Source organism: Emydura macquarii, unplaced genomic scaffold (genome assembly GCF_026122565.2).
Source record: "Emydura macquarii macquarii isolate MOO-44397 ecotype Brisbane River unplaced genomic scaffold, CSIRO-AGI_Emac_v2 contig_2897, whole genome shotgun sequence".
NCBI classification, from domain to species: Eukaryota; Metazoa; Chordata; order Testudines; family Chelidae; genus Emydura; species Emydura macquarii.
The window spans coordinates 10,093,891-10,108,664 of record NW_027133034.1 but is presented as its reverse complement, the minus strand read 5'-3'; the positions used below and the strand labels follow the sequence as shown (position 1 = coordinate 10,108,664).

Here is a 14,774-nt window from a genome sequence, read left to right as displayed (position 1 = left end):
TACCCAGAAGATTCTCGCCATTCCCACTCCAATACTCCCCTTACACATCTTCTTTCCTTCCTTCCTACACTGGAGAAATTCTGACCCTTTCATGGCCCATTTGCACCCTGGTGTAGGACAGAATCTGCTCCACTCATCTCAATATTAACTATCATATAGTATTAGGCACCTCATTTTCTTATAGGCGTTTGTCTGACAAGAGGCATGAAAACGCTGCATAGCTTGGAAACAATGTAATTTCTACTAAAACTACAAGAAGTCCCAGACTGATGTAATCAACATTTATGGTGGATTATTGCACTAGCAGTCATTTCTTTTCTCTGAGATGATCTTTGGAACACTTTCGCCTGCAACTAGACACATGGAGTAAGCACAAACTTCTTAATAGTGATGCAATCACTGGTAATGAATTAGAGAGAATGGTTGATGTATTTATGGATCATTTTGGCTACAAGTTTTTCTGATTTGTTTCTGACTCTCTTACCTTAAGATTTATTCGACTTTTTATGCCAAAGGAAAAATGTCACACTGTTGAATTCATTATATGTTAAAATGTATTCTATATTTTTTGGAATTTATTCTTTTCTTATTTTGCGCTGATGTCCTCTGTGTCTACATATTATTTTTCTTCCTCAGGACCCGCATTTCTGGATGAGCCAAAATTCCCACCAGGGCAAGGAATACAGAACCAGAGATCTGCTCCTGCTCCCATTAACCTCTATAGGAGCAAGAATCACACCTGCATTCTTCATCCTGAAGGTCTTTTTATAAATTATATTTTTCCTAAGGATTTCAAAAAGGGAATCTTCTTTTCAATTCACTTAAATTATTTTAGAATATGCTTTCAATATACATTAAAAATGAACATCTCCTGAACTTCCCATACACCATGGAGTTGAAGATGGGTCATTGAGTCATTGTAACACGTATGGTATTATTTGTCAGGTACATGTAACTGATTTAGCTACATACTTTCAAGGGAAAGCGTTGTACACATTTTTGACAGACTGAATAGTCAAATAACTGAGGCAAATGGCCCAGTTTGTTGTGCCATGGAAGTTACACTTGTTTAATAGTTTTTGTGCCTATTTTATTGATTCAGCAATGTCCCTGGCTAAGGCCCCAATTCAGAAAACCTCTTAAGCACATCCATCCATTATTCCACAAAGCGCTTACATATGGCTTAACTTTAAGCATGTACTTAGGTGCTTTGCTGAAGAGGGATGGTTTGCTTAATCAGAGCCTAATTTAGCCATCAAATTTACTCATGAAGCTATCCACTTCAACTGCAGAAGTTGGCACTCTATATGCATTAGTCATTAGGCTGCACATTTCATGTTAGCTCGTTCCACACTGTGCTTTGGTAATTGAAATGCATACTTCATCTCAAATCTTTTTCTTTTAACGGACTTCCAAAAGCATGTTTCACAGGTTGGGTTTTCATACAATAGGCTGCTCAAGCTGAACAGTTCACAAATTAAGGACCAGAACTTACAACCCTTTTTTCATGTCAGTAGACCCATTCACAACTGTGGCCATCCTGGGACGAGTAAGCAGTGATCACGCAAATAAGTGTGTGCAAGATCACACACTGTTCTGTGTACTGAAATGTAAGTGGACCCTAAACGTTTTGCTGAAAATGTAACAACTTTCTGCTTTCTCTTTTACTAAGTGAAAAGAATCAGTTTTGTACAGATCAGTACTGCTTCCCGAATATCAATCTGGATAATAGTGATCTTTTCGGTTCACTTTTACAGAAAAATGAAAAGGAGATGAATTTCTTTTTGGTTTTGAACTTTCCATGGGGCAAGGAAAACAAGCTCCTGAGGCTGAAGACTTCAGTCTTGGGAAGCATTTATTCCATCTGGATGAAAACTAAATAAATTAGTGGCCTGCCGAGATTCCAAATGAACAGCAGGTGGTAAACATTCTAATTCCACTAAATTTATTTTGTGTTATATGTTGTGTGTTGGGCAAAGGAAATATGCAGCCAGATTATTAGCAAAATGTGTAGGACAAACAGTGGTGGACTAAAATGCAAAAATCTGCTGCTCAGTTGAAGAAAAGTGAAGCATAGCTACTGGCGTGCATAACATTTCCTTCACTGAAATCTGCAGCACAATCAAGAAGTCATACAGCTCGTGTGGTGATGTGTCCAACCGCATCAACAGTATAAAATGTGCAGCTGAATCAGAAAATATTTAGCCTGACCAGTAAGACATGTAAATACCAGTTGAGCTAAACACACAATTTGACTGGAAAAAATATAAATATCAATGTATTTCCTTCCTTATATCCCAACGTGATAGTGGAGGCCTACTGGGGCATCTTGGCTGTCAGTGTCTAAAAATGCAAATTTTGGGGTGTTCTCTGTTAAAGATTCTCATCTTTGGAACCTGGACTGTCAGCTGAGTCCAAGTCTGACAAGTTCAGATCATGCCATGAGGCTTTTCCATTTAATTAGGCTTTGACTGAAGATTGTTTGGATTTGTTGCTATTTTGTTTTCTGTGTAGTTGGATGATTAGGCCAGGATGGCTTTTATGTAGGGCAGAGCTGTTTATAAATGTTGAGCTCTGCAGGTTAATAATAATTATTCTATGGTGCCTGGGCTTGGGGCCTAGATTGCTGAGAAACTGACTTTTTCTCTGTGCAGCAGCATCACTGCTGTGACCAGTGGAGACCCTTAAGCAAACAGCCCTTTTGTTTAAAAGGAAGGAGACTACTGGCAGAGTATCTTCTGTAAGGGGTGCTTGCCTCCCCACTTGGCCCAACAGAGTTTGGATTTGTTAATCTGTAAGAGGTGTTGAGAAGCCTGTCTTTTCCTCAGACCTCCAGTGAGCATGGATGCTGGAGATGCTGGATATGGTGTGGATAGATGTGGGAGGTTATTAATGATTATTCATTACTACTACGTTGGGCAGTATTGTTGACTGTGGGTGGTTTGATCATTGTGGGGCTTGTTTGTTTTTATATTGGTGTGTGCGTTAAATTTTTTAAAAAGTGCATAGAACCATCAGCATGAGCGAGGATCCCTGCAAAAAAGAAAGATGAGAGCCACGGCAAATAGGTTTGCTGGTGTTATATGTGTAGGACTGGGCCTTTGTTCAGTGTTTTGATCATGGAGGAAAAGCCTCAAGGAGGAACTGCAATTCAGAATCACAATTCCTTCTTTGCTCCCTCATTGCTCCTGTGAGGAGTAATTTGCTACAATCCTTTCCTGGGTGTAGCGTACTCTCCACTGTTTGCGCTGAGGTTCAACTCTGCTGGCCCTCCCTGTTCAACCACTTGATCAGACTTGTACCAGTCATGAAGATCTTCAGAGTTGCCAACCTCAAACATTCAAGAGTCAGAACCAGAACCATGAGATTGGCTTTAAAATCCTGAGATTTAAAAAATAATAAATGTTAGGATCTTTTCATTTGCCTTTCATTCTCAACTTGCTTTTTGTTTGTTTGTTTTTTAACTGAAACCCAAAATGATCACTTGACTCCAAGATCTGGGGCTTTAAAGAGAAACAACAAAGAGACTCATGATAAAATCACAAGTGGTGGCAAAATTCCTTGCTGTCTCTCCCTGACCTACAGCTCAAGAAGCCCTAACATGGCTCTGCAGGTTTTTGGGAAGTGGGTGGGACAGGGTTATTCCATCTACTCTTCCAGGTAGCAGTGTCAGGGCAAGCCACAATCTGGCTTTTGGGCACAGTAACTAAGCAAAGGACTTAGGCCAGCTTTAACAAGATGGTGAGACCTTTTTTTAATGGCTGTCATAATGAAACTCAGTTTTCAAAATGGCATATAGGAGAGTTACTCTCAAAGCTCCTATTTAAAAAAAAATTACCATCATACATGCAATTAGCAATATACTATAGGACTGGAGCTACTGAGCTAATTAATTTGTGCTATTTTTGCAGATTTTCAAAATCAGTAGAAATTAGTTTATAGTAATTATTTCTAACTGGTATGCAGCAGCAGCAGCACTCCTTAACAGAAACCAACAGGAAGTGTGAAAATAATTAATAGCAAGGATGTGGACAGCCTCTTTTGCACTAAAACAAACTGTTCTAGTGTATTTTTCCACTTATATCCACTAGAATCTGAATTGAGGCACATACAGATAGGATAAATGTTACATTAGAGACACTTGAGCTAAGTATCATAATTATTATTTTTCACTCAAGTCTACCTAACCCTGCCTTATTTTCCAATATTGTATTATCAAAAGGTGATATTTAATGTGTTAATACAAATTCAGATTAAAGATTTCATTTTAATCTGTTGAAGCACAAGCTTGTGTCATTTTTGTATTTACAAATAAAAATTAATCCCATTATGTCACTCAGATTTTTGCCTAATGTATACATCTAAACTTCCATGCTCAGACATGCACACTTATATGTACATACACAGCAGTACACACCTAAAAGGGAAAAATGATGACTGAGTGATTGAGAAATGCATCAGAAATATCCTGGTACACCAAGACCCACCCATATGAAGGACCCAGATTTCCTCACGTTTTCTAAAACAAACATAGTTTTGTATCTTAGCCGTTGCACAAATATCCAGCTGATAAACCACACAGAAACTAGTAAAAACCCTGCCCAGTATGTCATTTTGCAACAGTGAGACTGTCTTTTAAAAAATAACTGAAGAAAGAAGAATTGTAACTATGAGCCTGCTGTAACTATAAAGCGTTTGAATTAGCTGGATAGGGAAACTCAAGTCAGTGGAATTGCTTCATTTTTACACTGTTGTGACTGAGGCCAGGATTTGGCTCAGGGATCTTTACACATAAAACCAAGATCAAAGATCAAATTTTTCACACAGTTACACCAAAGCAACCACAGTGACATCCAGGGAATTCGCCTGGGTGTAACACAGGGTAGAATTTGGTTCTTCCAGTCCCAAAATTTAGCTCACAGCAGCTTCTGGTCTGGGATAATTCTGCCCTAAATCACAACCCTTGGAATCCCATCTATGTTTTATGCATCTCCAGCCCTGAACTTTTGCTTTCACATTACTATCAACAAGGCAGTGTTATTTATGGTGTGAATTTCCACCCTTAATCATTAAAACATAACAGTAATGGTCTGATACATTCCAAGTACTGAGCAGCTCGCTAAGTGACAATTTAAGAAATTCAGTAGCTATGCACTATTGAATTTGTAGGTGAAATGGCTTCGTTTTGTCAGTCCTATTTCAATAGCTTTGGTGGGTCAGTTTGATAACTTTAGCAGCCATGCCTGAATATAAAACACTAATCTTGGAAAAGTCCTGGTCTCATTGAAGGGGCCAATGAGGTTAAGGTCTATGATGTCTTGCTAGAATTAGTAAAACAAGACACAAAAAGTGACTTTTAAGGCATGGCTAGCCACAGCACCTGTGAGATCTTAGACAGTACAGTTGGTGCCAAGGGAGGATAAACTCAGGAAGGTTTGCCGTCTATGTGAGTGTTCTGCACTGAAGATTACTTCACTAGACTGTCTGGCCGGCTTTCTGACAGTGACATTTGAAAGTCCCATTACCAAGTGAGAAGACCACAAGCCGCTCCCAGCTCACTGCAACTTCATTTAAAATGATCTCATAACAAAGATCATTTTGTCACAGCCAGGCTGTGAGTGCTCTGACTCATTTGAAACTAGACATGTCACAGTTAGCCAGCCAGCCAACACATAAAAGGGCTGCCTCCTGACTTTAGTTCAAGTAGAAAGAGGTGAACGAGTTTGGTGTGCCCTAAATTACTCGGTGCACCACGGAATGCAAAAATTCAAAGTGGAAGCCCTCAGGCCTTCTGTAGTGGCAGATTAACCGAATAAAAGCAATGGCCGCCAGGGGAGCAGAGTGGGAGACAGTTTGCCCAGGCCTCCTGTTTGAGAGGGCTCCCAAACCGAGTCACGCAGCAGCCCAGTTCACAGGATCATGACAAAGCAGCAGCCAGACCAAACCCCACATGCCAGTTTGCAATGCCTGGAGCGTAGAGCTGGGCCCAACCTTACTGTACAGGAGACGCTGCTGCGGGATGAGTGCCTCTTCAACCCCCACCCCCAAACAGCGCTCACCCCACCCCCTCACCCCGCCCGTGGTAATTTCTTTGGAAGGGTGGAGGCCTGATTGTCAGATTTTGCCCCCCAAAACCTCTGTGTGGCCCTGAATAAAAGGCTAGCAGTAGACGAGTGTTCATGGCAAGATGAGGTTGCGAGATGAGCAGGAGCTGTCGTACAGTCCTGTTGGCTTGCTGGACAGCCAGAGGAAAATGGATTGTTAGCCACGGGTGGCTGGAATGGGAAATATCACATGGGCATGGATGGGGGACGTAGGCCATTTTCAATTGTCTATCAGTACATTCAGTGAAGGTCTAGATAAGTATCCAGGATGAAATTGAGACCGGATTTCACCTTCACACTTTTGGATGCTTACTGAAACCAGACCTCACCAGTTCTGCTTTTTCACCTTGAATGACTGTACAAGAAGAGGAAGGGAGAACTATCACGTTTTAGTGTCCTTGTTCCCAGACTTTTGGATGCTGGTACTTCTCAGGAATGACTTTTTTTCAATGGCAGAAGTACTGATTTTTTGGTGTTGTGATGGAATTTCAAATGAGATTAATTGTGATAGCTATTTTTGGAAACACACACATTTCTCAGAGTTGGTGTTGGAGGTTGGTGTGCTGTGTACAGGATTAAGTATTTGACGAGAGGTTAAAACATGGCTTAAATGGATAATGATAAAACAAACTCCACTTGCCACTCATAGCAAACGTGCTCCTTCAAATTCCATATAAATATAGCATTACTGTTGGAATGTGATTTCACTTAGCCCAGAAAATGCTGCATAAAAAATATTAGTCACACAGGTCCTGCATGACAATCATTTGCCATCATGACAGTCATTGATCGGGTGTCTAACACTTTGATGACAGCTGTATTTAGGCTGGATTGGAAATAAACATAAATGTTAATTATTTTACTTGAGATGAGAAACCAGATGACATTAGAGCTGGTATTACTGTAAACAGGAAAAAGGTATGAGAGCTTACAGCTTACAAAAATATCAAAAAATACAAATCAGGAGGAGGTTTGCAGGTCAAAGAAGGACAAGTGCAACGCTAATAAAAAGTGAGTGAATGAGACAGAGTGTGTGTGAAATTATTCATGGGAAGACCATTTTTGTGCCAGACAATTCAAATTACCCTCTTTATTGGACATGCTCAATGTGGTAGAAGAAATTGGATTTGGCTTGATTATATTATGCTATACTAGTTTACTTGGTTCCCTTTGTTTAAAATAATAAAACCCCAAATATCTCAAAGACTGAGAGCATCAACACAATGTAGCAGAATGTGGAATGACCTGATGTACACATCTCCACATTCTTCATTCAAATACAGTGCTCATATCACGCACAGTAATGTGAAGACTTCAGTACTCATTTTGCACACATTTTTACGCACATGCTTAATTTTATGCACTCTGAGTAATTTCACCAAAGTCAACTGCATTACTCACAGTGTGCAAAATCAGTTACATGTTTAAGGGCACGTCTATGTGGTGGGGCAATGCATACTAGTGGGGTGTTTCAAACAGCACGCTAGGGAACTTTTAGTGCACACATGCAGGGTCTACACAGATCAATTAATGAACAACACGTTAGTACGCTTTAGAAATCATACCCACATAGTGGGCGTTGCTGCTCTGTGTAGATATGGCCTGAGTCTTTTCAGGATCAGAACCTGAGATTGTTGACTTACAACTTTTATTGTAGTTAGTGTTGCTCTGTTGTGATGCAATATTTCTATAGCTGAGCTCCAACCTCCTATTAAACTCAAGTGACCTCTTTGTTTTGGAAGAGAGTTTCTAGTATAGCATGTACATTTTTTTTAACATTGTTGTTAAAGCCAAAGCACCGAGGTTTGCTTTCAGAAGAACAAATTAATATGTGTTTTAATGTAGCTGAGAGCAGAGGTACAAGAGCCTCATATTCAGACACATGATCCTTTATGTATCTTTGTAGATGGCATGAGGACACGTTACCCCAATTGGAATTCCCTGGTGAATTCTATTTTTCACAGGAATTGATTTTCCAATCACAATGCACATATACAGTGTTCTCCTTATGCTTATCAAGTACAAAAACAATTATTTCAGCATAGTGCATATGGTGTAATAGATTATTTGAAGACCTTCTGAGAACTACTGTACAGGAGATGCCAAATTATACAATAATTCTATATAATTAAATAATGTTAAGAGAACATTAAGGGCTGCATGATTAAAAGCCAGAAAATGGCAAAGTTGGTGTTGCAGAGGCACCCTGACACTCTGCAGTGGATTGTACTTAAGTGAACAATGTGGAATTATCTCAGGGTTTCACAGGAGAGGTAGACTGCCCTGGTTTCAGCCTTTACACATGATAAAAACCACAGTGATTGAAGTATGGTTGCTGTTACACTCTGTAAACTGTGCAAGGCTTAAGGCAAAGGTTGTAGCCCCAGCTTGTGCGTCCACATTACAATTTTTGCCCCACTGTTAAATCAATCATGTACAGTAATACATAATGTAGCCTTCCTCAACCACACACATGGGGTCTAATCCAAAGCCCAGTAAAAACGATGGGAGTCTTTCCACTAACTTCCATGGGAAATGGATCATGCAGCCTATGAATTTAAGGAAAAGCTTATACAAAATCTACTGTGCATGAGAAGTGTGCAATTTATGAAGGCTTATAATTTGGTCAAATGAGAATAATTGTTATTGTAACACTTAAAGGCATTTGTCATCAGTATGGGCCACTTCTACCACAATTTCCAACCTCTGTCTATATCAGACTATTCAAAAAAAAATTGCATTTTTAAAATGTTTATAATGGGGAAAGTAATATTTTTTCATTCTTCTCATGCTACAAAACCATTTTTTTGCTGAACCATTACAAAAACCTTTAGTGGCCAGGCTCCAGTAACATATTAACTGCTCTTGTTATTGTGGATTACGATTTTTCAAGATATTTATGAATTATTTGCCATACTATTATATTTCATATTTCAACAACAAAACCCCCAACTTTTAAAATGTTCATTTGCAAAACTAATATTTGTTTTGGAGATCAGTAACAGAAGCCTGGAATGTTTTTTAACCGCTCTCTTCACAACCTGCCTCCTTTAACCTGATTAACTGAGAATATATAGGTGATAGTTAGACTTACTGTTCATCTGAGGTGAAAACATCTTAAATATTAAATATTCATCTTAAATATTAAACACCTTTTCTAGATATAAAGCCTGAACTATACAAATAAAGCAGAATAATAAAAGATGTCACCCTCTGTAATCTCAACACTATTCTTTAATATTACTTTTAAAAATATCTATACTTCAAAGTGAATTTACATTCATAGCCACAACACAAATAATTTGGTAACAGAATGTATATAACAATACTGTGCAAATATCGACTTCTGGTTCTGGCCCAAAGAAAGATAATTCTTCTCTTGAGTATACATTGGGTCAAATTCATATTAGGTGCAAGGGCCAGATCCAAAGACCATTGAAATAAATGGAAAGTCTCTCAATAACTTCAGTGGACTTTTGATCAGGCTTTCTGTTTAGCTTACTTAATTGATTCTCACAAAGGCTGTATTTGGCCCTTTGGCTTTGACTGACGTAAAGCAGTTCGTCCCATGTACCAATGTCCTTAATGACTTGCATACATTTTAACCCCACTCCCCCATCCCTGTAAATTACATTATTTTCCTGTGATCTCTGGTAAAGAGACCCAGCTCATGGCTGAGAAAAATAAATGACCAAAATACATATAAATATCTGTACTTACATGTGTCTGGCTTGAGCTGACTGTTGGTGATTCCGAAGTACTGGGGATTTTCAATGACAGGAATTTTTGTCATTCCAATGATGACTGCATCTGGGCCGCCCTCAGAAGAGGAAGGAGTGTTACTCCCATTCGAAATGTGATGGAGGGGACTTGCCGAATCATCATCATTGCTGATAACTGAAGAAGGACCTAGAGTTAGAAACAAAGATTCCCCTGTAACTTGACACATTTTTCCCCTCCCTCAGTCACCTGCTTTAGCACTGACGGGTCTGACCTCAAACACCACTAGCCAGTAGCTCTCTTTTTGCTAGTTGGTGTTTTTGACTCTGGGATTTTGCATGTGTGTTGAGGGTGGTGAAGAACATATTTCATATGGGATTTACAACAAAGGATTCAATTGGTGACTCCTTTATACGTAGAAGGATCATCATTCCATAGAGGTAACCTCTAAAGCACTCAGATACTATGGCTATGACTGTGTTAGAAGTATCCATATTGGTAGATTACATAGACTTGATAGGATTAGATCCACCACAGTGGGAGAAATAAGAAAATGCAGTGAACTCTTCTGTTGTTTCCAGCAATAAGCTGTAACCTGTATTCATTGCTTGTTTGCATTAGTCCATACTCAGAACATAAGTAAATCAGAACACAAGTAAAGTCTTCAAAAACAAAACTGAGGGATGTTTTCCTTTGATAAGGCCTCATTGTGAGACAGGTTATGTGTGTGAGATGCATCCACCCTGACCACGGAAGTTTTCTGAATTCTGAAGGACTAAGAGGGTTAAAACCAAAATTCAGAGCCCAGTGGACAGGGCTGGCCCTAGACCAAATGGTGCCCCAGGAGAGGAGCGTCTTCGGCATCTCCCCAGCTCCATTTGTTTAACTTTTGAATACCTTTTTTTATTGCATTTGTAGCCCATTTCATGACTTTGATTCATGATTTGCATGCATGATTTATCCCTGTTGTATAAGACGATTAATTTGCAGTTCTCAAAAAGTCTGGAAGGTTCCATGAGATTCTACAAGGGCCTAGAACATTCTAGGAGGTTAGTGAAAAATGAATCTATGTACGGAATACCCGAAACATTTTACTTCAAAAATTCTATTTTCCCTTTTGTCACTAACGACGAAAACAGCACCTCAAGCCTGGTGTCCCCCAAGCCTGGCACCCCCAGTTGCCTGGGTTGCCTGCCCCTAAATCCAGCCCTGCCAGTGGGCAGGCAGGACCTTGGCAGGTGCTGGGCAAACACACAAGAAGGGCAGGGGGAAGGAATACTCCCGACCCCTACTCTATGTTTCAGTGGGACTCTAGAGTAACTGTGCAAAGGCTATTACAACTGCATGAAACAAGGATACTTTTATTTTGTCCAATATTTGAGTGGCCACTTGTCTTTTGTTCTCTTTGCATTTTGTTTAAACAATTAAAGTCATGCCAATAGGCAAGATAAAAAGTGGTAAGAATAACTCATTAAAGTTATGCAGATTGTCTATTTCTCAGGTGCGTCTAAGGGGCTTTTCATTTAACAGCTTATAGCATATCCAAGGTCAAAATAGGTACCAAGTAATCCAGGAGCTCTCATGGTTTACTGCTTAATTGCTCTCTACCCTTTAGTTCTATGTCACAATTAAACCTTGACAGCATTTTCCCTACACTGCCCACTGAAGAGCCAGCTCTGAACTCACATTTCCAAATTAAGAACATAAGAACGGCCATACTGGGTGAGACAAATGGTTCATCTAGCCCAGTATCCTGTCTTCCGACAGTGGCTAATGTCAGGTGCTTCAGAGATAATGAATAGAACAGGTAACCATCAAGTGATCCATCCCCTATCGCCCAGTCCCAGTTTCTGGCAAACATAGGCTAGAGACACTCCAGAGCATGGTTTTGAATCCCTGCCCTTCCTGGTTAATATCCATTGATGGACCTACCCTCCATAAACTTATCTAGTTCTTTTTTGAATCCTATTATAGTCTTGGCCTTCACAACATCCTCTGGCAAAGTGTTTCACAGGTTGACTGGGCATTTTGTTCATTTTAAACCTGCTGCCTATTAATTTCATTTGGTGACCCCTAGTTCTTGTGTCATGAGAAGGAATAAATAATACTTCCTTATTTCTGCACACCAGTCATGATTTTATAGACCTCTATCATATCCCCTCTTCGTTGTCTCTTTTCCAAGCTGAAAAGTCATTTTCTTATTAATCTCTCCTCATATGGAAGCTGTTCTATGTCTCTAATCATTTTGTTGCCCTTCTCTGTACCTTTTCCAATTCCAATATATCTTTTTTGAGATGGGGCAATCAGATCTGCATGCAGTATTCAAGATGTGGACATACCATGGATTTATTTACAGGCAATATGATATTTTGTGTCTTATTAGCTATTCCTTTCCTAGTGATTCCCAACATTCTTTTTTGACTGCCGCTGCACATTAAGTGGATGTTTTCAGAGAACTATCCACAATGACTCCATGATTTCTTTCTTGAGTGGTAACAGCTAATTTAGACCCCATTATTTTATATATATATATAGTTGGGATTATGTTTTACAATGTGCATTTCTTTCCATTTATCAACATTGATTTTCATCTGCTATTTTGTTGCCCAGTCACCCAGTTTTGTGAGATATCTTTGTAACACTTTGCAGTCTGCTTTGGACTTAACTATCTTGAGTAGTTTTGTATCATCTGCAAATTTTGCCACCTCACTGTTTACCATTTTTTCTGGATCATTTATGAATATGTTGAACAGTACTGATCCCAGTACAGAGCCCTGGGGGACACCACTATTTACCTCTCTCCAGTCTGAAAACTGACCATTTATTCCTACCCTTTGTTTCCTATCATTTAACCAGTTACTGATCCATGAGAGGACCTTTCCTCTTGCCCCATGACAGCTTAATTTGCTTAAAAGCCTTTGGTGAGAGACCTTGTCAAAGGCTCTCTGAAAATCTAAGTACACTATATCCACTGGATCACCCTTGTCCACACGCTTGTTGACACCCTCAAATAATTCACATAGATCGATGAGGCATGATTTCCCTTTACCAAAGCCATGTTGACTCTTCCCCAACGTATTGTCTTTATCTATGTGTCTGATAATTCTGTTCTTTACTATAAGTTTCAATCAATTTGCCTGGTACTGAAGTTAGGCTTACCAGCCTGTAATTTCCAGGATCTCCTCTGGAGCCTTTTTAAAAAATTGACATCACATTAGCTATCCTCCAGCTATCTGGTGCAAAAGCTGATTTAAATGATAGGTTACATATCACAGTTAGTAGTTCTGCTATTTCACATTTGAGTTCCTTCAGAACTCTTGGGTAAATACCATCTTGTCCTAGTGACTTATTACTGTTTAATTTATCAATTTGTTCCAAAACCTTCTGTATTGTCACCTCATTCTAGGACAGTTTCTCAGATCTGTCATCTAAGAAGAATGGCCCAGATTTGGGAATTTCCCTCATCCTCATCTATGAAGACTGATGCAAAAAATTCATTTAGTTTCTCCACAACGGCCTTATGTTCCTTAAATGCTCCTTTAGCATCTTGATCGTCCAGTGGCCTCACTGTTGTTTAGCAGGCTTCCTGCTTCTGATGTACTTAAAAAAATGTTTGTTGTTACTTTTTAAGTCTTTGGCTAGCTGTTCTTCAAATTCTTTTTTTGCCTTCCTAAATATATTTTTATAATTCACTTGTCAGAGTGTATGCTTCTTTCTATTTTCCTTAATAGGATGTAACTTCCACTTTTTAAAGGATGCCTTTTTGCCTCAAATTGCTTCTTTTATTTTGTTGTTTAGCCACAGTGGCACTTTTTTTTATCCTCTTACTATGTTTTTTAATTTGGGATATACATTTAAATCGAGCCTCCGTCATGGTGTCTTTAAAAAGTTTCCATGCAGCTTGCAAAGATTTCAACTTTTGGCACTGAACATTTTAATTTCTGTTTAACTAACTTCCTCATTTTTATGAGTTCCTCTTTCTGAAATTGTTTGATGTGATTCTCCTCTCTTAACTGGCTCACAGTATCACCATAAAAACATTTTATCATTACATGAGATGGCTCATGTATAGGGGGGATGGATTTGGAGATCTCATTAGGAATTCAGCCTTTAAATAAGCTGACATAGCCATCTGAACTGTAGCCTAAAGGGTTCAGCTGTAGGAACATCCCTGCCTCTCACCCCCCCCCCCCCCCCAATTAAAACCCTGATTCTGGTTTAGCGGTCCATAAGGGAAACCTTTTTATGGTTTGAAAAAGTAGTTTTCCCTCTAGCCTGAAACTTCAGAGGTAATTTTTCAAATGCCTTTCACTTTACTGGGAAGTCACCGTTGACAATTTTAAGCAATGCGTCTAAATCTCTGCAATTTATCAAGTGAAATATTAATACTGATGCTGTTTTTGTCATACCTGATAACCCAGATCCTTAGAAGATTGATGCTACTAGCAAAGCTACAAGGATTATGCCTGTTTTTGGTGAAGATTTTTATATAATGAAGTGCAGAGCACAGCAAACAGTTGGGAGAAAACCTTCCTTGAAACGTATATTTATTAGCTACGCATATAATGTCACAGCACTATTTGATGTGTGTTTGGCTTTGTGCGAGCATGTGTGCTGCTACAGAACATAATGGAAAATACAGACAAGAACAAGAAAAGCTTTGCTAAAGTTATCTAGAAAAAAACCACTCCTTAGTCTCATGTCTCTGAACTTGCCATGTCTCAAGTCAATGTTACCACTAAGTTTGCAGACAAATACAAATTTTGCTTGGCAAAAATGCAGTCCTTTTTATATTAATGTATATTTAGTGTGAAGGGCCAAATCTATTTTATTACAACAGCTCGTAAGCCTTCTTAGGCATATAATTTAATAGAGGCACTTAAAAGTCAACTGCAGTTGTGGGGTTCTCTGATTAGCATGAGAAACAAATCCCTTTGTCATTTGTTCATA

The 14,774-nt window shown here is 39.1% G+C and overlaps 1 protein-coding gene across 3 annotated transcripts in view; it reads right to left on the bottom strand.

The window, feature by feature from the left end:
• Positions 1-14,774, bottom strand: part of LOC137167129 (BDNF/NT-3 growth factors receptor-like) — a 259,594-nt gene that overhangs the window by 85,466 nt on the left and 159,354 nt on the right. For all 3 annotated transcript variants that reach the window (XM_067569138.1, XM_067569140.1, XM_067569137.1), the window contains one exon: positions 9,825-10,013. In XM_067569138.1, coding sequence (XP_067425239.1) covers positions 9,825-10,013 — 189 coding nt within the window. The remainder of the gene's footprint in view (positions 1-9,824; positions 10,014-14,774) is intronic.